Source organism: Epinephelus fuscoguttatus, linkage group LG3 (assembly GCF_011397635.1).
Source record: "Epinephelus fuscoguttatus linkage group LG3, E.fuscoguttatus.final_Chr_v1".
Lineage (NCBI taxonomy): Eukaryota > Metazoa > Chordata > Actinopteri > Perciformes > Serranidae > Epinephelus > Epinephelus fuscoguttatus.
In genome coordinates, this window is record NC_064754.1 from 31137727 (window position 1) to 31163984 (window position 26258).

The 26258-nt window shown below is 41.2% G+C and overlaps 1 protein-coding gene across 1 annotated transcript in view; it reads left to right on the top strand.

The window, feature by feature from the left end:
* The window catches only part of LOC125886024 (complement C3-like), a 92973-nt gene that overhangs the window by 36167 nt on the left and 30548 nt on the right, over positions 1-26258 (top strand). Inside the window, 3 exon segments of the mRNA XM_049571925.1 lie at positions 22902-23016; positions 24074-24163; positions 25789-25881. Of these exon segments, the coding sequence (XP_049427882.1) occupies positions 22902-23016; positions 24074-24163; positions 25789-25881 (298 nt within the window).

Consider the following 26258-nt stretch of genomic DNA (forward strand, 5'->3'; position numbering starts at 1 on the left):
CAATACATACTTCCCTGCATTTACAGAGTGTGCATTTGACTGTGCATTTTAAACCATTATGTTAATTCAGTGTATTTAAGTACACTTTTTCTGTGCTAACGTTAGAGTTTTAAACATGCACTTTATGCATACTTAAAATATATTACTGCATTTTTTTTTTACAGCTATTAGTCAATGTTTAATAAAGGATAAATGCTTGTTTCGTGAAATAACATACAGAAATACAGCTTGAAATGTAAAGAGTAAAGTAGAGAGAAGTTAGTTACAGAAAGTGTGATCTAAATAAAAATTAACTGAACTGTTTATTTCAGTTACATGGTTAGAAGTGAGCTAAACAAGACCAGAGGAAAGATAAAGTAAAAATGCTTGTACTTAATAATTAGTGTTTGCATGCGTCTTTGCATCTTCTTATGTACATGTTCATGATACTGTGTCTTCTTACAGGTAGTGAAATGGTGGAGGCAGAGTTGAGAGGTATCAAGATTGTCCAATCACCTTATACCATCTACTTCAAGAGAACGCCCAAATACTTCAAACCAGGGATGTCCTTTGATGTTGCGGTAAAGTGCACATATGAGTTTAGAATAACATTAGGGTTCCTTCACAGTCCTCCACACAGGACTATATCAAATACATTTTTCATAACCAATAAAAGACCGGGCTTTCTTTTTATTGATGTGGTAGTCTTTCATGTAAATCTCCTCTCGAATGTTGTTGATTTTTAAAACTTTCCTTTTTTTAACTTTCATTGTTTCACTTATTACTGCCATGACTGCATCTGTCATGGATCTTGATTATGATAGAAATGGCAATCTCTTCAAACAGATGAAACAGATGGGTTTTCTGAGAAAAACTAGAAAACCAGAAATCACTATTATGTCAGTCATAACATATTTGCAGAGAAAATTTAATCAGCAATGTCCTTTAGCCTATTGGTAAATTGCTTAAATGTCAGTACGGTTAAGGTCATATATCAGTTATATAAAATATGACTTATATGGCTGCTCTTTCAGTACAGGTACTACAGTTTGCAGATGATTATGGTATTTTCATAATAGTATTAGATCTTCCTTAAACGGGCACTGTGTAGGAATTTCTCCCATCTAGTGTTGAGATCGTATATTGCATTCAAACGGATAGCGCACTCTAGCACCTCACTGTTTTAAACGCGTATTGCAACAACGGTAACTGCTGTGTACCAAAAAGCTATGATAACATTGATGAAACCATGTCATCTGATACTTCATGGAGTATCCATTCAGGCTCCTACACAGCCACAACTGAAATTGTTACACATAGTGCCTTTAAACTTGCTTTCATTAGTTAGGAAGTATTCTCTCTGTTTCTCTGATGGCAGGTTGAAGTTGTGAACCCTGACGGCTCACCAAAAGAAGGTGTTATAGTGGAGGTGAATCCGGGTGAGGTACAGGGCCGCACTGCAGCCAATGGCATGGCAAGGCTTTCCATCAATACTGATGAAAATCCTGCACCACTGACAGTGACAGTAAGTCTTGACAATTCTTCAAATTTTTATTTATGCATTGACATTTTCTCTTTTAGTACATTTAGCAAATGTAGGTTATTAGTGAATATTGGACTGTCAACTGACCAGACACACAATCACCTCACCGGAGCAACATGTCAGGCAGTGTGAAGGGCCCCTAGCATTGTCATCCTCCAAAAGAAGCCAGATGGGCTTTCAGACATGGAAAAAACTTAACACTTAATCCTCTGGCTTCAGCACTATTGTCGGTTCCTAAAAGGGGAAGCTCTGCAGCTTGGCTTGTGCTTGCCACACATTCACCCGTTTTGAGGCTCAGCCAATTGGTGTGCAGACATTCAAAGTCCCTTGGCAGCTACTTCCTCAGATGGCTGCTCCTAGCAAGCCAGTGATGCAGAATCCATAAAAACAGCAGCCCAAGAAATATATTCTATCTGCTGCAGGTCAGGGTAGGGTTGTGATGGTAAGGATTTTTTCTTACCTTGGTGAAAAAGCGATCTATCACCACAGTCTGTGGAATGGCAGCCTTCAGTGGTGAGAGTCTGTTTCTCATGATGTCTAACTAATCAGAAAGTGCTGTTGGACATTGAGTGAGGCTACAGAGTGGAGACTGTAAACAGAGGGACTGCATTTGCATGTAAACGTTATCAACAACTACTGATAACTAATTAGGGTCTTGAAGGGCTGTCACACTTCACAGAAGATTTCAAGCACTATCCCAACTATTTTCCAAGGGCAAAGGGGCACTTGGAAACTAGTGGTAGGGGTAAAAATACAAAATGGGATTAGGCCATGGTTTTGAAGAACCTTAATTCACGAGGTTGAGGAAAGGGGACTCATTTTCACTGTTACACAATTAAATGGATTCCTCTGCATATGAAACAGTGTAGTACTATAAAAAGGCTCAAGAACAACACTTCATTGTATTATGACAAGCTAATAATTTGTGGTTGTGTGTGTAGGCACAGTCAACCTAGGCTATGATTAGCAATTTGTCATGTACATCACTTTATGTCACTGTGTGTATATGTATATGTATATCTGTGTGTTCAACTGTAGGCCATGACCAAGGATCCTCAAATTTCATCTGAAAGACAAGCATCAGCCAACATGACAGCTATCCCATACAGCACTGCCAGCAACAGTTACCTTCACATAGGTACAAACTGAAATAATCTCTGATAGTGATGGTTCTGGTAGTGGCAGTGCTGCCAAACTACTGAACAAGATTTTTTTTAAATATATATATATATATATATATATATATATATACATATATATATCTAGCACTGTTTTGTGGTATTGCTAATTGGAATGTTGTTACTGCAGGTGTGGATACAGCTGAAGTAACATTGGGAGAAAACCTGAAAATCAGCCTCAACCTCAAAAGGCCAGCAAGTACAGAAAAAGACATCACAGTGCTGGTGAGAGATGTTTTACACTGTGTGCGTTTGTGCATATGCTTGAGTGTTTGCGTTGCTACCTGCAACCTGTTGTTGGCTAAGTACTGATCTGTGTCCCTAGGTACTGAGCAGAGGTCAGCTGGTGAAACACTACCGTTACAAGACAAAAGGTCAAATGCTGATATCCATGATAGTCACCATTGTCAAAAACATGCTGCCGTCATTTCGTATCATAGCCTACTACCATACAGATGAAAATGAAGTGGTATCAGACTCTGTTTGGGTGGATGCAGAGGACTCCTGCATGGGCTCGGTATGACACACCACACCAATATAGCAGAGTTAAAGTAGGTGAACAATATAACAATACACAAACAAATCAATAAAAATAACTGTATTTTCACAAATACAAATATGCCTCCTCTCTCAGTTAAAATTGGAACCAGCAGAACGCAAGACAACCTATATGCCTCGCAAAATATTTAACCTGAAGGTCACCGGAGATCCAGGAGCCACAGTTGGACTGGTGGCAGTTGACAAAGGCGTCTATGTCCTAAACAACAAGCACCGCCTTAACCAAAAAAAGGCAATTTCTTTATTTATTCTTTATTTATGAAAATTGTTTCTTTGTTGTTGTTTTTTCTCTTGCTGAGAAATGCTTTGGCATGTGCACATTTGGTGCAGCCAAGGATCAAACTGCAAACCCTAGGACAACACACTATCTTCCAAATATAATTTAACCCCGGGCCTTATCTGTTTCTATTTCTATATGTGTGTTAACTTCCACCCTCCTCAGGTGTGGGAGATGGTAGAGACATATGACACAGGGTGTACACCAGGTGGAGGGAAGGATGGTATGAGTGTGTTCTACGATGCTGGGCTGTTGTTTGAGTCCAACACAGCTTCCGGGACTCCCCACAGAGAAGGTGATACTATGACACTCTCCACTCACATTCTTTTTTCTATTGTAAAAACCATAGCTGAGTTTGACTGCCTCAGCCACCTGTCGAAAAAGCAAATACTGCCCCGAACATGCTCTCCTTAGTGTACCAATACAATATCACTAATAAAATGTCCATTAGGGTTGTCACTTTTCCCAAAAATCAAGATCAAATGATTTTTAAATGACACACATTTATTCAAATTAATTTGAATGCCCCCCACTCCCCCACCCCTGAAAAAACAATGTTGTCAACAGTTCATTAATGTTACATTATCAGTTATTTCATGCATATGGTGTTCACATAATGCAATATGGACAGATGTGTGGCTTCTTCTCAGCCCCTTAGTACACCAAACATAATTGTAAAGTTCCCATGAATCTGAAATACTGTGAGCTGTAACTGAGCATGTGTGGCCAGCAATGTCCATCTGTCTGTGGTAAGAGCGACTATCGTATCCTTTAGTATAGTCTTTATGTTGTCTTTTGTTGTTTCATACAGTTGCACTATGTTTTTAAGAGTGTAATGTGACTTGGAATCATGGCTCCATATCCATCATAATCAGCTGCATATCCTTGCATGTATATCGTGCTATTTTGGCGGTGATGGCATTTTTACAAGCTTCTGGCAAGATGCTTGATGAAGTGTGTCAAATAGTAGGCGGTCTGACAAGGTTGTAAACTGGCCGTTGCTCTGCTCGTCGCTCGCTCGGGTGGCAAGTTAATGTTGCAGATGAGTCTGACAATTTGTTGTCCTTGTAGAGTACGATACGTAGCTGTTTTGTACAAAGTTGACAAACAGCCGTGTCTTTGTTAGTTACTTTTCCATCTACAATGTAGAACCCAAATTACCTCTACACAGTGCTTCTTGAAGGCTTTCATGCCTTGATTGTCCACTCAGGACAGCTTAACTTGCCGCTGTCCTCCATTTTCATAGAAAACAACATTGGCCTCTTTGCTTAAGTTTCATTTACTGGTAAGTCAATGGTAAGTCAAGAGGGCTTGCAGCAGTTCAAGCTGATAGTGAAATTTTAGATCGCCCTCTGCTGGATCACAAGGCAAACTACTTAAAACGGCCTGCTGGCTTATAAACAGTCTGCTGCACTTATAGACTGTAAACTAACAGTTTTTATGAGCATATAGCTGTAAATTTAACCATGTCATCACAGTTAAAAATGAACTATGTTCAAACAAACAGTCAAATTACGAAATAAAAGTGACAGCCCTAGTGTGCATAGACCCTTGAGGTTTTCTTTGTCAAAGTAAATTGTTTGAGCCAAAGCACACCGTGTGCAGCTTGTGTACTTTCAATATATGCATGTAAAACTACCTCTGTAAATAAAGTAAAATTGCTCATATTTTGTTTTGGTTGTACTGCCTGCCTGCACCGTTTTGGCTCACTCTCACCATGCTTATCTGGGTTATTTCAAGCAGCAGGCAGCTGTTCTCACTGCAAGTGCTCTAAAATCCATTGTACACTTCCTGCCCAGCACCAAATAACAAAGCGAGGTGGTTAAGCAACTAAAGAACCAGACATTTTCTCCAGGAGTTGGTACAGGTGCTAATATGGCAGAATTATGTTTACAGCTTTTTCCCCCTTGCTCTCAAGTGGCTGAAATATCAGTTAATTTAGGTTTAGGGGTACAAACCCAGTAGACAACAGAGGGACTACATTTGTATGGGTTAGTTCACCCAAACAAATCATTTTATCTTTTCCAATTTAGCAATGCAGACACTGTTTCCTGAGCAACACGTTACTGTTTACTTTTTTAAAGGTGTTTTTAATGTCTGGGGCTCGGGGCTAAGGCATACCATATATGTCTGAGACATACAGTATCTCACATAAGTGAGTACACCCCTCCCATTTTTGCAAATATTTCATTCTATCTTTTTATGGGACAACACTGGAAATGACACTTTGATATAACTTAAAGTAGTCAGTGTACAGCTTGTATAGTAGCATAGATTAACCTTCCTCTGAAAATTACTCAAAACACAGCCATCAACATCTAAACACCTGGAAACATAAGTGAGTACACCCCACAGTGATCATGTCCAAATTGTGCTTAAAGCGTCAATATTTTGTGTGCCAGCCATTATTATCTAGCACTGCCTTAACCCTTTTGGGCATGGAATTCACCAGAGCTCACAGGTTGCTTCAGGAATCCTCTCCCACTCCTCCATGATGACATCATGGAGCAGATGGATGTGAAGACATCTTGCGCTACCCCACCTTCAGCTTGAGGATGGCCCACAGGTGCACAGGTGAGTTTAGGGCTGGATACATACTTGGCCAGTCCATCACCTTCACCTTCAGCTTCCTCAGCAAGGCAGTTGTCATCTACTAGGTGTGTTTTGGGTCATTATCATCTTGGAAAACTTGATAATGAAAACTTGCAGCTCAGTTTCTGAAGAGGGGCAATCATGCTCTGCTTGGAATTCATGTTTCCCTAAATGAACCAAGCTCCCCAGAGCCAGCAGCACTCATGCAGCCCCAAACCATGATGCTGCCACCACTATACTTGACTGTAGGCAAGGGACAGTTGTCTTGGTGCTTTTCACCAAGGTGCCACACATGCTGACAGAGCACCAAGACAACTCTGGTGAATTCCATGCCCAAAAGGGTTAAGGCAGTGCTAGATAATAATGGTTGGCACACAAAATATTGACACTTTAGGCACAATTTGGACATGTTCACTGTGGGGTGTACTCACTTATGTTGCCAGCTGTTTAGATGTTGATGGCTGTGTTTTGAGTAATTTTCAGAGGAAGGTAAATCTATACTACTATATCAAAGTGTCTTTTCTATAGTGTTGTCCCATGAATAGATAAAAAGAAATATTTGCAAAAATGGGAGGGCTGTACTCACTTATGTGAGATACTGTATCTCCAAACCTGGCACTATGTTTTAACAGTCCAGTTAATACGAAGGACAATTGAAGATTCATTTCCTCACACCCTGTCCATATGTCCAATTGTTAAAATTATCACACATTTTAAGAGCTTAATGTAAGTTGTACAAATCAGAAATCAAGTATAGGTCCCACCCTGTTGGGTTCTGTGAAAGATTTTTTTTCTGCCTTGTGTTTCCAGATTTGAAATGTCCGGCCCTCAGCAGGAGAAAACGAGCCACGACTATAATAGAAGTAACAACTAGCTTGGGTAAGAAACACACTCTTAAACTACTGAGTAACTATCTCTAAACATCTCATGTCACTCAGATCAGGCTCTCTGCAATGTCTGTAGAAGGTTAGTTGCTGTAGCGTGCCTACTTCTTTGTAACCTGGCAGCTGAAGTGAAGAAGTAGAGGGCCCCCGCCAACCCAGAAAGTATGGAACTGAACTGGGTGGAGCCATGACCTTAACTTGCAAGGGTCAAAAGACAAGCACTAGACACACTGCACAACACATTTCCTGGGTCATCAAGGAGCACGAAAAGATGTAGGTGTCTCATGCGCAGACTGGAGTCAGGTGCAACACAGCTGACAGACACCCAACCCTTTTCACCTGTCCTGTGTTGTTCCAGTGAGCACAGACCCTGAAAAGGTGCCCGACATGTCTAAGAGATAGAATTATATGAATAGACTGGGCGTAGACCACAATGCTTTCATATGTCCTCAACACTCATTCATCAAAACAAGGCTGCCAAGACTGCCACACTGCATATAGACTGTGCGCCAAACACAGAGGGAGGATCCCTACCTGGCCGCCTGTAGGCTTGAGAGATCCACAACACCCTATCGCAATGCGTTTCCTGAATATGATCTTACCAGCGACTCCATCATCAAAGCAAATAGTTGTTCAATGCATGTGATGAGAGCGGGCAAGACAAAAGCCGCCTGAGCTGGGCAAGCCGGGCCGTAAAATCCCAGGACACTGAAGTACCGGGCACAGAAGAGATATGTCATTATCTGCAGATGATGCTGTTGTCTCAGAGGGGATGACTGGAGGTGGCAGCGTGTTGACAGTCAGAGCAGGTGTCTGCGTTATTGGCCTCAAGTTCTGCCTCACTCTAATGGCGGCGAAGCACACATCAAAACATTTGCAGTGATCCCACCACTGCTGGTGTCTAAACTTGGACTGCGCCTGACAGGCCTCGCATGCCGGTGGCTGCTGAGCACCGCTCTCAGTACCAAGTAACTGAAGAGGTTAAGTGGCAACTCCATCTGTGAAGGAAGCTAATCGGTGGGCACTCACTGATGCTGTAGACTGTATGGTTAATGGATGCCGTCATAGTAAATAGTAGTAAATCCTCAAGCGAGTAGTATGATTGACATTACGAGGGCGCTATGTACAGCAGGCTTAGCTTGATACAAAATGACTGTTAACCAAATGTAATTTCACTTTGTTATCCTATCATCACTCTGTGATAAAAGTCTTGTAAAATTCTACAGTACATCTGTCCATATTAAAAGTTTTAGCACTATCTTCTATGAATTTTTCATTGTTGTCACCATGGTTTGGCCAGATTCACCAGATATGGCTACTGTTATGAAGATCAGGCGGGTTTTAGCCTCTGATTGGGCTATTTTTGGTCAGTCCAATCTGGAAACACTGCTTGTGCTCCATATCTTCTTTCTTCTGTCTCTCCCCACAACCCCCTTTCTTTCCAGCGAGTCAATATGAGGACCAACTGCAACGTGACTGTTGTTTGGATGGCATGAGGGAAACCCCCGTTCCATACACTTGTGAGAGGCGCAGCGAGTACATCAATGATGGTGCAGCCTGTGTTGAGGCCTTCCTGCACTGCTGCAAGGAGATGGAAAGCCAGCGAGCTGAGATGAAGGAAGATAGCCTGCGACTGGCTCGAAGTAAGAGACGGGGACAAGGGATAGGTTGAATCCCTGGGTAGTTACTCATGGTCATACTGGTAGAAACAGTAAACAATCAGTATAATAACCTTTTTAATGACGCTTTAGGTGAAGAGGATGACAGTTACATGGACAGCAATGAAATTGTTTCTCGCACCAAATTCCCTGAAAGTTGGCTGTGGTCAGATATCACGCTGCCCCCTTGCCCTGCCAGTAAACCTAAGTGGTGAGTCAACTGAAGCAGATACACTCAAAAAATACTTTGATAGCTTTAATTTCACCTCTAAAAGTATTATTCTTTGTTTCAGTGACACCACATCAGTGACAAAAAGTGTTCCTTTGCAAGACTCAATCACAACCTGGCAGTTCACTGGCATCAGTCTGTCAAGAACTCTCGGTGAGGATTCAATGAATTAAATCTGTCTTGTGTTTTAGTTGCGATACAAACCTCAAAACCAAGAGCCCAAACTACATTCCATGGTTTCTCTATTTCCATTAGTCTGTTCCTCACCCAGCTACCCTTTCTGTCATTGATTCATGCCTTGTTTTTATGTTGTTGTTGTTGTTGTTGTTGTTGTTTTTGTTTGTTTTTTGTTTGTTTGTTTTTAAGGTATTTGTGTGGCTGAACCATTAGAGATAATTGTCAAGAAGAACTTCTTCATTGATCTCAGATTGCCCTACTCTGCTGTTCGTGGAGAGCAGCTGGAAATTAAAGCAGTCATCCACAACTACAGCCCCGATATTTCTACTGTAAGTCTGAATCATTCGAGCATAAGCATACTGGATATTTTTCATGAACCACTTCAGGGCAAGAGGATAGAAAATATTAGACTATGATACGACAGGTTGCTAAAAAGAGGATGAATGGAACTAATGTATAGGCCTGTCTCACAAAACAATGTGACTTTTTGTAGTAGATTCGGTTAATTCTGCATTCTTCAATGGATCACTAATCCGGCAAGATATAGTATTATTGTTACTGTAGGAAATGACAAAAAGTGTGTGACATCATTGGAATCTGATCCACTCCGTGGAAAGTGTAGGTATATGTAACTGACATGGATGATTACTGTATGGGCCTACCATGCACAGGCCCAGGGGCCCAAAGTCAGGGGCCCCACTGGTCTTCAGCTGCAAAATGTCACTCAAATTAAAAGACCACAAGAGATGCAATGGAACTGAAAATAGACACAAAATAACTACAAAAGGGGCAAAACAATCACAGAAAGACACAAAATGACCAAAGAGAGACACAAAATCTCTTCAAAGAGACATCAAATACTACAAAAGGGGCAAAACAACCACAAAGACACACAAAATATCCTCAGAAGCACAAAGTGACCAAAAAGGACACCAAATTACCCCAGAGAGACACAATACCACAAAAAGATACACAGCCAATACAAAGAGATACAAAACAACAACAAAAAAAGACATAAACCATAACAAACTGTGAGTGGCTTGCTCCTATGTAGGAGGGCATTTTGCATGTCCGTGCCCAGGAGCCCATCGTCTCATAATCCGCCCATGGTAGCTGACCATCTTTTATCAGCTACTTTTACAGTACCTCCCCTTCTGTATCTCTGTTTTGTTTTCAAGGTACGTGTGGATCTGATTGAGGAGACACACGTGTGCAGTGCTGCTTCTAAGCGTGGAAAATATCGCAAGGAGGTTGAAGTTGGGGCCAAAACTACGCAGTCTGTACCCTTCATTCTTATTCCCACAAGGGAAGGAGAATACCGCATTGAGGTTAAAGCAGCTGTGAAAGACCAAGATATCAGTGATGGAATTGTGAAGACTCTGCAGGTGGTGGTAAGAGAAACACTCTTTGTACGAGGTTAAGAGCATTTTTTCTGTTGTCCACAAATACATAATAACGTCGTCTTATCTGTAAATGAAATGTTGGCAGCCATCTGAGGAGAGCAGGACAGATATGTTGAGAAGGGCCACATCAAAGCACAGTGCCATTATGCACAACTTCCCACTGTGTTTACTTTATTTAAAATCATTAGAATGTTTTTGATAGCACCTTAACATCAGTTATTTAAATTTATCCAATTAAATATGATTATTTAACCCTGTCCATCCTATAAAACCACTCCCAAATGTTAGATTGTGGATTGTAGTAGCTAGCAGAGCAATATCACAGGTCAGAGGTGTGTTTTTGGATCTCAGTCTGCAAAAAAAACCTTGTTGATATTGCTAGGAAAGTATTGTTGTGCTGAAATGTATCCATTTCACCCTCATCCTTCCTCTCCTGACTTAATGCTTCTGCATGAGGTGTAGGTGGAGCCGAACTGTCCTGTAACGCTCTGTATCCCTCCATATTATCTCAGCTGCACCCAAATTTGAGCAAAGTAATCAAATCCTGACGATATGATCCGATACCTCCTGTAAATATACTTAATGCCTTATTATACAGTCATGGAGGTTAACAAACATGCTGCAGGGTACTCTGAAGTGCTAGTTATGTTTTACAGTTGATTATGAGTTTAGCTATAATGCTTTGGATTTTAACGAACACACCCCCACCTGCCCTGGAAGACATTTTCACCTCCAGCTGCCTCCAGAAATCAACAAACATCTTGAAGGACTCATGTCACCCTGCCTATCGTCTGTTTGACCTTCTGCCCTCAAACAGACTCTATCTGACAATTAAAACATGCACAAAGATATTACCCCAAAGCCATTACTTCACTGAACGCTGCACTGAAATCACACAGCCAGTAATCTTACTATATAATGACAAATATGTGAATGTGTATGTGTGTGTGTGTGTGTGTGTGTGTGTGTGTCTGTGTGTGTCTGTTCCACATTTTTCTCCTTACTGACTTGGTCAATCCATGTGAAATTTGGCACAGTGGTAGAGGGTCATGGGAGGATGCGAATTAATTCAAAAAGATGAGAGGAACAGCACTCCAAGTTTATTAAATTTTATTTTGCCACACAGACGTTTCGGGTCTGGCCCTTCTTCAGTGTACTCTGGCAAACAATACAACAGCATGCACAGGTGCGCTTAATTGTAAATCAACCTGACTGACGCAGCTTGTAAATCACAGCAGTGTGAGTCATTTGGTGACTGAGTCACATGACCATGCAAAAGAAAAAAAACTTAGGATGCGAATGAACCAATATTACATCAATTGGTCAAAGGGGAGCGCTATAGCAACCAATTGAATTTGCAAACTTTGAATGGGCATATCTCATGCCCCGTATGTGGTAGAGACATGAAACTTTGCACAGAGACGCCTCTCCTCATGAGGAACAAATTTGCCTCAAGAACCCATAACTTCCGGTGATACAGATTTTCCGCCATTTTGAATTTTTTGAAAAACACTTAAAATCGATCTCTTCCTAGGAAGTTTGACCGATCTGCATGAAACTCAGTGAACATAATCAAGGGACCAATATCTAAAGTTCCCTCTTGGCAAAAGTTGGAAAACTTACTAAAACTGAGCTTCTATAAGGCAGTGAATATTGCGGAGGGTGTGGCTCATCACATAAAGGTGTATAACATCTCAAGGGTTTCACCGATCACCACGCAACTTTGTAGGCATATGACCACACATAATCTGAGGGGACCCCTCCATTATTGACCTGATCAAACACAATGGGGGCGCTAGAGAGCTAATTTCTTATCTAGGCCTAACTGCCATATCGATTTTTCCTAAACTTGGTAGATATGTAGAACAGGACGCCTCAAGGTGACTGGAGAAATTTAACTCTAATTGGCATATGGGTGGCGCTATAACAACAGAAAACTGCTTAAAATGGCTAAAATGCAACCGATCGCTGTGGCTCCCCTTGTGGCCAAATGTTTTGGGTTTTTGTTTTTTTTTAAATTTCTGGTATGACTAAGTCATGGTATGGTATGCTGTACATAATCACGGAAACTGTCAGTCAGTCATTCTGTCTGTCCCACGTTTTTCTACTCGTGGTCAGTCTATGTGAAATTGCACATAGGCATTGAGGATTGGCATAGGTAGAAGGTGGCAAAGCTACCAGTGGGTATGGAGTCTGTGGTGGCCAGTGCTATTCTGTTTGCTGTGGTGTGCTGGGGCAGCAGACTGAGAGTAGCTGATGCCAACAGACTCAACAAGCTGATCAGAAAGGCCAGTGACGTTGTGGAGGTAAAGCTGGACCCTTTGACAGCAGTGTCAGACAGGAGGATGCTGTCGAAGGTGCGGGTGATACTTCAGCATGGCTCTCACCCTCTCCACAACGCTCTGGTCGAACAGAGGAACACCTTCAGCCAGAGACTGATTGCTCCTAAATGCACCACTGAGCGCCACAGGAATTCATTCTTACCTGTGGCCATTAAACTGTACAACTCCTCCCTCTGATGATCGGACTCATTTGGCTATTTATAAAACAAAACACACAATATAATTACTCATTCTTATTTCATTTATAACGCTACAACCATTTCATTGTATATTGTATATATTTCAGATTGTCTACTTTACTATTTTATTATTTATTTTATTTTATTGTCTACTCTAATATTTTATTTTATTTTATTTTATTTTAATGTCTACTTTAATATTTTATTTTATTTATTTCATTGTCTATTTTAGTATCTTATTTATATCTTCATCTTTATCTCTTGTTTCCATTCATGCTGTATTTCTACAGCATTGGAACAAAAACAATTTCCCCCTGGGATTAATAAAGTATTCTGAATCTGAATCTGAATCTGAGGACTAGTATTTAATATTTATACTTTCATCATGTGCAATATCTTTATTCATTTATTTGCTGTATGTGCAATAATTTTAACTTACTCATGTTCACAACATATTTTGGCACTGTTTGTGTGTGCGTATGTGTGTGTGTGTGTGTGTGTGTGTGTGTGTGTGTGTGTGTGTGTGTGTGTGCGTGCAGTGTGTGTGTTTAGAGTATGAATGAATGATATCTTATCCCCTCCCGTATTATTTATTTATTACTTTTATAATGAGTTCTGTTTTATTATGTGCATTGAATTTCATTGTATTTATTTACAGTGACAGTAAAAGGAACTGAATTGAATTGAACTGAAGAGCTATAATCAGATCCAATCATAAGATCCCAAAGAATTCCCACTACCTATTCTGTTATACACAAGTTTAAAAGTATACTTGAAAAAATAGTGAAGTTGTGATTTCTGATTTTTGTCCTGTTGTGTTTTTCAGCCCGAAGGATTATTGGTAAAATCTCCCCAGATTCTAACTCTGGATCCTGTGAAAAAAGGTGCAGGTGAGTTTACAAGCTAACAATATGTAAAAATACATAATAATTTAATGACATATTTTTTTACATTTTAATTTACTGGCCATGAATTACATAGTAATATTACCAGAAATTGTAAAACAGCAATTCATTATTAAAAAATTAATCTATAGCTGGGCCGATAGTGGACAGCAGGGCAACAATAAATGCATATGCAGTTTTACGTACACAACATTGGGTGTCTGTTTACACGTCAGCATGTGCATACAGTTTGTATGATCAGTGTGGACACACATCTGCACATGTATGTGCGCACATCTGTGTCATCTGACCGTGTCTGTGGATCTGCACAGCACAGCCCTCTAAAAATCATGAAGGGCTCACCGTTCACAGAACTACTGACATGTTTTTATCAGATGGTATGCAAACTATCTCAGATACAGATCACTGCCCTCCGTTGACTGCAGCAATAATACAAGAGATACATGTTTTTGTGAGCTCCTTTGTGTTTCTTGTGTTTATGTTTCTGTGACCAGTGGTCTTTAATTGTTTTCTCCATGGAGGACTATAAATTATCGAGATAAATGTGCCCTATGATACAAGATTACAAAGCTACTGATGTACAGAACCTGGGCCATTAGTTTTACTTGTTTAGTACATAATTATTCTGATCTCTTCGTAGTTAATGGCCTTTAACTATGCATCCCCATTCCATTCCCCAAGTTATTATATCTGTTATTATTTGTGAATGAATCCCAAAACATGTAAATACTTTCTGCCTTTTAGATGGTACACAACAAGAAGTTCTCAACAGTGAGATTCCTAAGACAGAGTTTGTTCCAAACACACCTTCTACCACACAGATCTCGGTGACAGGTAACATATCTTATGGCATAGCATGTGATAAAGTGACTGCAGTATTACTTCTTCTTTGGCAAATTATGACCTCACTTGTTTTGGAAATGTTCACAGGAAAAGAGAAAGTAATTGATCTGACAAACAACATTAATTGGAGATCAATGGAAAGCCTGATCTATCAGCCCTCAGGCTGTGGAGAGGAGAACATGATCCACTTGACCCTACCTGTCATTGCAATCACATATTTGGACAAAACCAACCAGTGGGAACCTGCATACATTGAGAGACGTACTGAAGCCCTCCAACACATCAGCACCGGTGGGCTCAAACGAATGCATTCCTTAGCATGGATACCTGAAATTCTGTTTAAAGCCCTTGTGTGTAAGAAAAGAAGCTCACTGACTTTGGCAGAAGTGGTATTAAAGGGCCAGTGTGTAATATTTGGAATGGTTTATTGTCAATCTCAATCTGAATCTGAATATTCTACCCATTAATATGTTTATACAAGTGTATGATTGCTATAAAATTTGTTTGGTTTTCGTAGCCTTATAATTATGCTTTTATATATATATATATATATATATAGCAAGGGCCTTGCTTTAGAGAGATCGCCATCTTGTGCCGCCATGTATGTACGGCAGACCAAACGGACAATCCAGCCAGCCAGAGAACGCGTTTCGCGTGTATAAATGAACCAACGAAGACAGCGGAAGGAAGGAAGAAGGAGGAAGAAACAGCAGAGTGTTAGTAGTTCGTCGATAGAGAGTAGTGAAAAGTTTTTTTAGTTATAAAGTTTGCGAATGGACCACACTTACCACGCAACAGGAGAGAATGAACCCGAACCGTCATCTGCAAGGAAAAGAAGACGCAACTTCACTCCTTGTGATGCACTCTCTGCGGCGCTTTTCCTCCTGATGATATATCTCCCCAACAATGGTAGCACCGAATCCCATTCTGTGCATTCAGCATCTCTTCTCGTCCGCTCAGCATCAAACACATGGAGTTCCTCATCTGTATGCTCCGGCTCAAACAGGTATGGCTCTGGGTCTGTGTCCACTATAAGAAACTCTTCAAAATCGCGTTCAAAGTCGTCCATTGCAGCTACTATAGTCCGGAGATATTGCTAGGCTAAATAAACAGCTGAGCTCTGTTTACCGGCTACGCTGTCAGTCAGTGTGCGGGCTGGAGATTGGTGGAGCAGAGAGGGGAGGGGGGTCCCCACTCAGTATGGTAAACGAGTATGTGTGTAAAGTTATGAAGTGTGTCTGTTACGCCAGAAGAGTCAGAGTTTGGGACGGAGTGGAGTGTTACCGGAGTTTCTGGAGTGCTCAAATAAACGGGCCTTTTTCCCGAACGCTCCTCTGGTCTCCTGCTCGTGAGGGATTCATTACAATATCGTAACATGGTTTAGATTTCTAAATAAACATTCACCTCGTCGCTAGATAGACCTACTCCTGAAAAACCTGTGTCTGCGCAAGGCTTTTTGACCCTACGAGGCCGCCGTCATGTACCCGACGGGAGGGGTGAGCGAGTGAGCCCTGCAATCTAGAATTTGACCACTGATCTCACTGTTTTCAACCCATTTTACACACTGGCCCTTTAAAAAAGACATCTGGTAGACAGCAGTATAAACCACCTAACTGCTCAAATTGGCTTCCAATGGATGAGATTCTGTGCAGAGTTGAAAAGCTGTCAGTAAACGAGTTGTGTATTTATTTTATCTAGGTTACAACAATCAGATTAACAACCGTAAAAATGATGGGTCCTTTGCTGCGTATCCTGATCACAAAAGCAGCGCATGGTGAGGCCTGGCATGCATGAACTCATACATAAATGATGGCACACCCTCCTTTAACCTAGATTTTGACTATGTGAGAAGCAATGTTTTTCATGTACAAATAAATGAAACTAAACTATCACACCTTCTTCTCTCCTTTCCTATCTAAGGCTGACAGCTTATGTTGCCAAGGTGTTTTCCATTGCCAACAATCTGGTGGCGGTGCAAAAGGAACATATCTGTGATGCTGTTGAGTTTCTGATTCACAATGCGCAGCAACCTGGTGGCTTGTTTAGAGAAGTCGCAGCGGTGTCTCATGAAACCATGATCGTAGGTGCACTGTTATTATTAACATCAGTCTTCAACATGATTCTAAACAAAAGACCAAATAAAAAGGAAAACCATTACATGTCACCGGCTGTCAGCGATGAATAAACAGAATTTTAATGCTGATGATGGTAATAATATGCTTGTGTTTGTGTGTGTGCGTAGGGGGATGTGCGTGGTGTAGACTCAGATGCCTCCATGACAGCCTTCTGCCTCATTGCCATGCAGGAGTCACGCATACTATGTACAGCCACTGTTAATGTGAGTATCTCATCTGTGTACAGTTTACCAACCCTACACCCCAATGGTAACTGTAACTAAGGAGGTTATGGCTCATATGGCGTTGTAGGTACAAAAAAGGGCAGCTAACCCGACCCCAGGCTTCTGGGGGTCCTAAACAGGAACTGGTTTGGGGCCATCATAATTGTAACATGTTGCCACTTTACGTAGCACTGAATCAACTTGTGTAATAGTTTAAGTGCACATAATATACAAATAAGCATATAAAGACTAAGTGGGACCTATTAGCAGCAACACTATCTTTAAATAGACCACAGTAAATATCGCATTTGTCAATTGCCCCCTAACCCCATGACTGGTCCTTCCCAGGGCATTTTGATTGATCTGGTGAAAGGCTGATTCATATTTTAGTGTTGTGTTTTCAGTGGAAAGGGCTGAATCGCATCCGTCCTCATGGTAAAATGTTGGAATGTAGTAAGGATATGACACGACTAAGTGTCTACATACAGATATTTTTACAAACATATTTGCCTCAACATCTTGGCATAACTCTCATTCACACACAAACAGAGTTTGGGGTCTCTAAAACAGAGATTTTTTAAAACACCTTCTAAGGTGCAGTTTTTCAAGACACCAGCTGCTGTGTATCTGTGTGGACATGGAAAAAAGAGCATTTGATGTCATCTCCTGAGTTTATGCATGTCCATAGTTGCTTTGTAATGAGGATGCACTAGAAACAACAACTACAATGGTGGACCACTGGTTTGCTCTAACCTCTGGCACCCCAATGACTTTTCCACATCGCAGCAAATGATCCCAATGAGGTACTGAACGCCTGAGCAATGAGCAGGCAAATGGCTGCTGGTCTGACCATTACCTCATCCACTCCGTCATGTCCATTTGTCTCCAACGGAAAAGAGGGGTACAGAAAAAATGGCAATGTGACACCATCTGTTGACAAAAGTCTCAGACTGTACTCAGTAAGGAACTGCCCAAGTAGTGTCCTGAAGACACTGAGACACACTGCAGTATGCTTAAGTCTGTCATTTTGAATGGCTTTAGAAGCATCGCGGACACAAAGCCAAAACCAAACCAAAATCAACCAACCAACCAAAACCTCATCAATGCCAGCAAGCCTTTGTCACATGGCAGAAATACACAAATAAAAGAGCGCTTAATACAAAAGCAGTCGCTCAAAGGCAGGTTAGGGAACTGAAGAATCAGTAGAGAACAAAGAAGGTCCGAGAGATCCAACAACCAGCAGACTGCAAGGGCACTAACCAACTCCAAGAAAAGTATCAAAGATGGATCACGTGAGCAGACAACTGAAACCTCTAGATGCTCACTAGCAGAGGTGCTTTAGGAAAATTCTCAACATCAGCTGGCAGGGTAGATGCACTAACTTCAGTGTCCCCAAGGAGGCCAGTCTACCCACCGTTGCTGCCCCTGTCACACACCAACTCATGATCCACATTCCCTACTCTCAGCTGCCAAAGCAATTTCTCTTCTCCCAGCTTTAGACAGGTCACCATGTCCCAGGAGGACAAACGAAAACTATAACCTCCACCGTGTTGCAGAAGTCAAGAATGGCCTCCGAAAGAAAAAAACATAATAAAAAATGCCCAAACCACACAAAAACCTCTATCTCACACCCCCTTGATATGCAGATCTAGGATTGGCCTCTTGGACCACCTGAGGACCCACAAGGATTAAGCTTGTCAGATTCAGGAATCTCTACAATTTATATGTTCTCCCATTATTCTCATTTTCCTCACTTTCTTTGTTTTTTCCTTATGCTCAGGGTCTGCAAGGCAGTATAGAAAAAGCAGCAGCCTATCTGGAGAAGCGTCTGCCCAGCTTAATCAACCCATATGCTGTTGCCATAACATCATATGCCCTGGCCAATGAAAACAAACTGAACCAGGAGATCCTCTTGAAATTTGCTTCCCCAGGTTTCTTTATGCAATATACACATACATCTTCCGAGAAAAAGTGTAGTGTAATAGCATTGTTAAAGTAACAGTAGAACATATCTTGGCTTGTCAGAAGTATAGAATAGTAATGCATTTACATGTGTCTGTGATTTCCTTAGATTTGTCCCACTGGCCGACACCTAGGGGACGTGTTTACACATTAGAGGCCACAGCTTACGCTCTTCTGGCTCTGGTCAAGGCCAAGGTGAGCATGTCCTACTTATCTGTATCAACAGAGCATGCTATAAAATCATTCAGTGGAGTTATCTTTTGTACCACACTACAGGGTAGAAGATTGGTCGCTGCAAAGCCTCTGAGCCCTGACAACACTGCTGACATCATAGTTGCTTCTATATGGATAACCAAAGGCATATTTCTTGCTAGGTAGTAAAGAATAAAATCCCATTGTAGAGACTTACAACTGAGTCAAGTCTCACTCCCAAGTCATCGAAATCTGGCGCTTGGGCAGTGACTTGTGGCATCAGAAACCACCAAAAAAAGGGTGTCCTTTAATGTCGGCACGATATGCGGCTGGTTGCCATTATAGTTTAAAGGCACCTGGTGGCATCAGGGGGAAATGCTGTAGGACAAGGATGAAAGCTTAGGCGGTGAAGGTCCGACTGGGGCAGGCAAGAGGAGCAGTGGATGGGTCCAACAAACACCAGCTTTCAGCCTAGAGATTGGTGTTTGCATCCTGTAAGTTTTTAAAGCCAGAGCCCGCTTTCACCAAACTTGCCGTGTTGTACCAATGTATGTTCATTTTGAAAGAGACTGTACGTAAGCGTTAAATTTCCTGTGAAAACTGAAGTGTATTTTGAAAGAATACAATGCATGTAACAGGCAGAACTAGACACAAAGTCCCAGAACGTCAACAACCAACACACCCAGGATACCTTGCACGTCGTATGTGGACGTAGAAAGTCCATGACCAAATGTCAATATGTGATGAGGTCGGAGTGAGAATGTGTTGTACCTCTTGTTTAAGTAAAGTAATCTATCACAGAGACAAGATATACGTTTTTGTTAAACGCAGACATGACAGACAAGTCCAGAAATCTAAGGTATGCTTTGGAAATATACATGGATGTATAACAATAAGCGATCAAAATGATATTTCTATTATATAACAACCTTTGTCTCCAACCCCTCTGTTAATAAAGGCCTACGAAGAAGCCAAACCTATTGTGAGATGGTTCAACAAACAGCGGAGAGTGAAAGGAGGCTATGGATCAACTCAGGTAACACAGACCTCCAGCTATCGATCTATCTTTTCGCACTGTTTCAGTTCTTTGCTGGGATCAAACTACTTCATTTTCCTTCTCTCCCACACTCTCTAGGCTACTATACTCGTGTACCAGGCTGTAGCAGAGTACTGGGCCAGTGCTAAAGAACCAGAGTATGACCTGAATGTGGACATCTTGTTGCCGGGCAGGTCTAGGCCTATCAAGTACAACCTCAACAGGAAAACCACTATGGCACCAGAACATCTAAAGTCAGAACACACACAAACACACAATGTTTCATTAACATCATCATCCATGAAGTTTTCTGTATGTTTCTCCTGCTTATACGTGTGTGTGTGTGTGTGTGTGTGTGTGTGTGTGTGTGTGTGTGTGTGTGTGTGTGTGTTGCACATTGAAATTCCCCCAGATCAATGAAATAAACCGGAATGTGAAAGTGACTGCCACAGGCACAGGAGAAGCAGTGCTAACGGTACATAAAAAACACTACTTTAGTTCTGAGTTTTATCATCTGTTGATTATTGATATGTCCTTTTTAGATAAGAACAAAGACATTTAAATAACCTCACGTGGACAGTACTATTAAGTCTGTAAGCCTATTGACATTATCACAATGCATTTAATGTCTGTGTAACAGATGGTGTCGCTGTATTTCTACCGAAAGAAAAGGAGAGTGACTGTCAGAGGTTTAACTTGTCAGTGCAGCTCCTTCCAGGTAATTTGGTGCCCTCTGTCTCATTGCTCACATTAATCTATTTTGTATTGACATCTGCCTCCTTTTCTTATGAGAAAAGATTAATTTTCATCCAAATTTTTGTTCCTCCAGAGAAAATGGCTGAGGATGAGAAGATATACAGGCTGAAAATAGCGGTTTTGTAAGTACATAAAAGAAATCATATAAATAAACATTAGATTTAAATGGCTATTCCTGATTTTCAATTTATTTCCATTATCGTCTTTTCGGTGTTGCTATTGTTTTTAGTAGCCCCATGTCCCTGATTTTGTCATTATCCCTTCCCAGTATAGCAACTTTTTTTGCTTTCATTTCTCATGTTTTCAAAAAATAGAAATGTTGCAGATATCATGGTCACATATTTTTTTGAATTTGTCCGACTCACTTTAAACTCAATTGAACATCCATAGATTCCAAACCATTTGGCAGCTGGTCTGAAGCTGTTGATTGTATCACGCAGTCTTGCAGTTATCATGTTAAATTTCTTGTCAAGTTCTTGTCCAGATTTAAAGTTAAGTATTATCTTTAGAAAAAGCAGTTAATTTTCACCACCAAGTTCAATTTTCTCAAAAAATATTGTTTTGTCACAGTTTATAACTATATAGCTTTATAACAGTTATGTATTGTAATATTTGATAATATTTTACTACCAATACATTCCTTATTTTATCTATTCATTCCATTTTCTGCACAGGTATAAAGACAGGGAGCGCGATGCATCCATGACAGTCTTGGATATTGGCATGCTAACTGGCTTCACCCCTAACACGAATGATTTGAGCTTAGTAAGACACACACACACACACACACACACACACACACACACACACACACACACACAAAAGGTCCCTCTTCATCGTTCACAAAAAAATGATACAATGTTATGTTTGGACGCACAGTTTACATATACACTTATCAGCCAAAACATTGAAACCACTGACAGGTTAAGTAAATAACACTGATCATCCCATTACAATTTTCTAATGAAAACCTTTGGTCCTGACATGCATGTGGATGCCTTTTGACATGCACCACCCACCCAAACACCTTTGCAAACTAAGTACACCCCCTCATAGCAATGGCACTCCCCAATGGCAGTGGCCCCACAGCATGACAATGTGCCATGCCATGCAGCAAAAAGGAGAAATGTCACAAAGAGCTCAAGGCATCAACTGGGCTTCCAAATTTTCCAGATCCCAATCTGAGGTACTCCTGATCTATCTTGGATTGGATTTGGCTCTGACCTGTTGAGAGATAGACACAGGACCTCTGAGGGTGTCCCGTGGTGTCTGGCGGATCCTTTGAGTCAAGTGGGTTGCGAGGTGGTGTGCCTGCACTTCCTACGGATGCTCGATCAGATTGGGATCTGGCTAATTTGAATGCCAGGTTGACGCCATGTGCTCTTTGTCATATCCTTGGACACCTCCTAAGCCGTTTTTGGCATGGTGCATTGTCCTGCTGGTGGGGGGCACTGCTATCTGAGAGTTACATTACCATAAGGGGGGTATACTTGGTCTGCAATGGTGTTTGATTGGATGGTGCCAGTCAAGTGGCATCCACATGAATACCAGGACCCAAGATTTCTCAGCAGAGCATTATGACGAGATGATCAATGTTAATCACTTCATCTGTCAGTAGTTTTAATGTTTTGTCTGACCAGTATACACATATATGTGTGTGTGTGTGTGTGTGTGTGTGTGTGTGTGTGTGTTTGTAGTTAGCCAAAGGACGTGCCCGCACTATTGCAAAGTATTCGGTAAACCCCGCCCAGTCAGAAAGAAGCTCACTCATAATCCACCTGGACAAGGTAAGACATGACTGTTTCCTGCATCTATACTATTTCTGTCTGCCTTGTTCTTTTTTTTATCTCTACCTCACATTTGTCCGCAGGTTTCTCACACAAGACCAGAGGAGATCATTTTTAGGATTCATCAGAAGATGAAAGTGGGAGTCTTACAACCAGCTGCCGTGTCTGTCTATGAGTTTAACCATGAAAACAGTAACCGTGAGTCTCAAAGACACCCAGAAATATATTCAATTTTATTTATAAAGCCCAATATCACAAATCACAATTTGCCTCACAGGGCTTTATAGCATACGACATCCCTCTGTCCTTAAGACCCTCACAGAGGATAAGGAAAAACTCCCCAAAAAAACCCCTTTAACGGGGAAAAAAAACGGTAGAAACCTCAGGAAGAGCAACTGAGGAGGGATCCCTCTTCCAGGACGGACAGACGTGCAATAGATGTCGTACAGAACAGATCAACATGATAAATTAACAGTAATCCATATGGCACAGAGAGAGAGAGAGAGAGAGAGAGAGATGCAGGTAATGACAGTATCTTACAACAACATTAATGAAAGTAATAATATTATAGTTATAGTTCTGGCTACTGCGGTACAATATGTTGAAAGTATGTATTAATATCTGGCAGTATACATGTGTGACAATAGTCATATGTGTACAATAACAGTAGAAGTATGACTAATGACTAATGATGGCAGCAGCAGCAGGAGGCATCTGGCAGGACCACGGCAGCAGCACAACCACACACATCACGCTGTCCAGGCACCGCTGCGGTATGAGTTAATCTGAGAGACAGTGGAGCACAAAGGCTCCGGAGAAGAAGCCGAGTTAGTGACATCCAGAATGGCCGGGTTAGCTAGATGCAGTAATAGGATACGAGAGAGCGAGAGAGAGAGAGAAGGAGAGAAGGGGCCCGGTGTATTATAGAGGGGTCCTCCGGCAGACTAGGCCTAAGTCAGCCTAACTAAGGGCTGGTACAGGACAAGCCTGAGCCAGCCCTAACTATAAGCTTTATCAAAGAGGAAAGTCTTAAGTCTAGTCTTAAATGTGGAGACGGTGTCTGCCTCCCGGACCTCTGCCTCTGACCCACAAACAAACGCGGACCAGGTTAAAGGATTATTATTTTCTGCCAGTAGATATCAGTGTATATAGCACAGTGGTTAAGGGTGTGTTTTCACATTCTCCAGATATACAATCCTGCTGTGAGCCCAGAATATCCTGCAAGTATTTTTTGTTTTTTTCTTTCCCACTGCAGAAACACATTGTGTGAAGTTCTACCATCCAGAGAGGAGAGGTGGTGAGCTACTGCGAATCTGTAGAAATGATGAATGCACATGTGCAGAAGGTAAACAAGATGATGTCTAACTAAAGACTGAGGCTGTATATGCATAATTGTACATCTCAAATCTTGACTGAATAACTCATGAATATTCTTAAATTGTGACTTAGATAGAGGAGCACTCACCCATCAACTCATACAAACACATATCTTATTTAATCAGGCCGTCAGTTGTATATTTTATGGAAGCTGAGAACGGCCGTGCTTGCTGTTATTTTTCCAGCGACATTATCTCGAGATCAAATTAGTTATTTCATTTTATCAAGATAAAGCTTGTTTTCTCGTGTTGATAGATTCATTTATGTCGATATTTGAGAAAATTTGTAGAAAAGACTCCCGCACACTGTCTAACTTACAAAAATAATTTTAGTGCTGCTGCAGCATTTCAGAGACTAGACCTTCATCACGCAAACAGTTTTGTTACCATTTCATAGGTAAATTCTTGAGAATAAATGCTTGAATTCTTATTGTTAACTTGCAATCTCTCAAAATCCTGGACGTACATAACAAAAATGAACTTACAGGGGTATGTTTAAATCAAGAATAAGTATCAATACACAAAAGAATACTTGATAATAATGCTACAAAGCCTCCACAATGTCACAGAGTAAAAATTACATCCAAATATGCCAGACAATGGTCAAACTACACTCTGCCCTACCGAAGAAACAAAAGGCTGATTTCTCTCGACAATAAGATCATTTATCATAAGAAAACAACATTTGTCTTCTCAAGATCACAGGGTGATAATAGAGAACTTAGTGTTAGACCTTGTTTGAAGCACTAGAGCCAGAGCATGAGAGACAACCAGAATTTATATTCCCCCATTTTCAGGTGTTACGGCAATAAAGTGGTAAAATGGTGTCCTCTTGTGTGCACAAGAGGTTACCACAGACTCGTGGGTCACGAGCGTGCCAAATGCACTTTAGGTGCATTTTCTTTAGGCCAGACTCCCTTGGCACACCTGTGGCACACTTGGGCTCGGGGTGGGATGAGAAAGAATACATTAAGATATGACAAGTGTGGCTTATCATATTCACTATCACATTCACCCCCGCCCCGCCTTGGAATCCTGTGGATTTCCTTTTCTTCTCAGAGGAAACTTACTGTTGTCTGGTATTTAAGGTGGACATTGTCTTAGACCTTTAGATTGAAACCCGAACAATCTTTATCACATCATCTTGCTCGTCACAACAACACATCTCCCTGTATTATAAACAAAAATGTGGAGCTCCAGCTGACATTTTGGCCAGCCTTGTTTAGAAAAAGATGACACATGCAGCCGTTAGCCCAGTACCCAGTGTTTAGGTGCAACACTGGCAAGAACAGAGGATCTTGTGGGAGTTTAAGTGGAGCAATAAATTTTAAGTGATTCACAATTTTTCTTGGAGCTGTGTGAACTTTTTTTAACGAGTCTGTCTCCAACATACCCGTTGATGTGCAGAAGAAACTGCAAAGAATGATTCATCAAAACAACATGTTTGATGTGTACATAAGCAACCGGAGGAACAGTTATTTTACAATAGTCTGATGCTGGTTGCACAAATGGAACCAGCAGATCTGCCGTGCGTAATTGTGGCTTTACAGTGCGCAACATCAGTATTTACTTTGTGTCTACTGTTTATTTCCAGAGAACTGTGGTGTACTGAAGAAGGGCAACGTCAGCAATGTGGAGCGCACAGCTAAGAGCTGTGAGACTAAAGTGAGCAGTAATATAGATTTTGGTAAGAGTTTCTGTATGTTTTTGTGCGTGACTGAGAAATTACAAGAACAAGTAAGCAATGGAGCCAGTGAGCTAACAACGTGCAATTTGTCTTTCCTCAGTGTACAAAGTGAGAGTGGAAGATTTTATAGATGGCTTGTCCACAGACATTTACACAGTGCTGGTACTGGAAGTCATCAAAGAAGGTGGGTATTTCCATCTTTGAACGTAAAGTACCTCAAAGGTGAGATACCACATTTCAGTCGTAAGTGCTATATCGTAGGCAACTGGACTTGCTTGCGTTTCTTGAAGATGTTTTGCCTCTCATCCAAGAAGCTTCTTCAGTTCTAAATGACTGGTACGAAGTTGCAGGCTATAAACCCTGTGTGGGTGGGAACC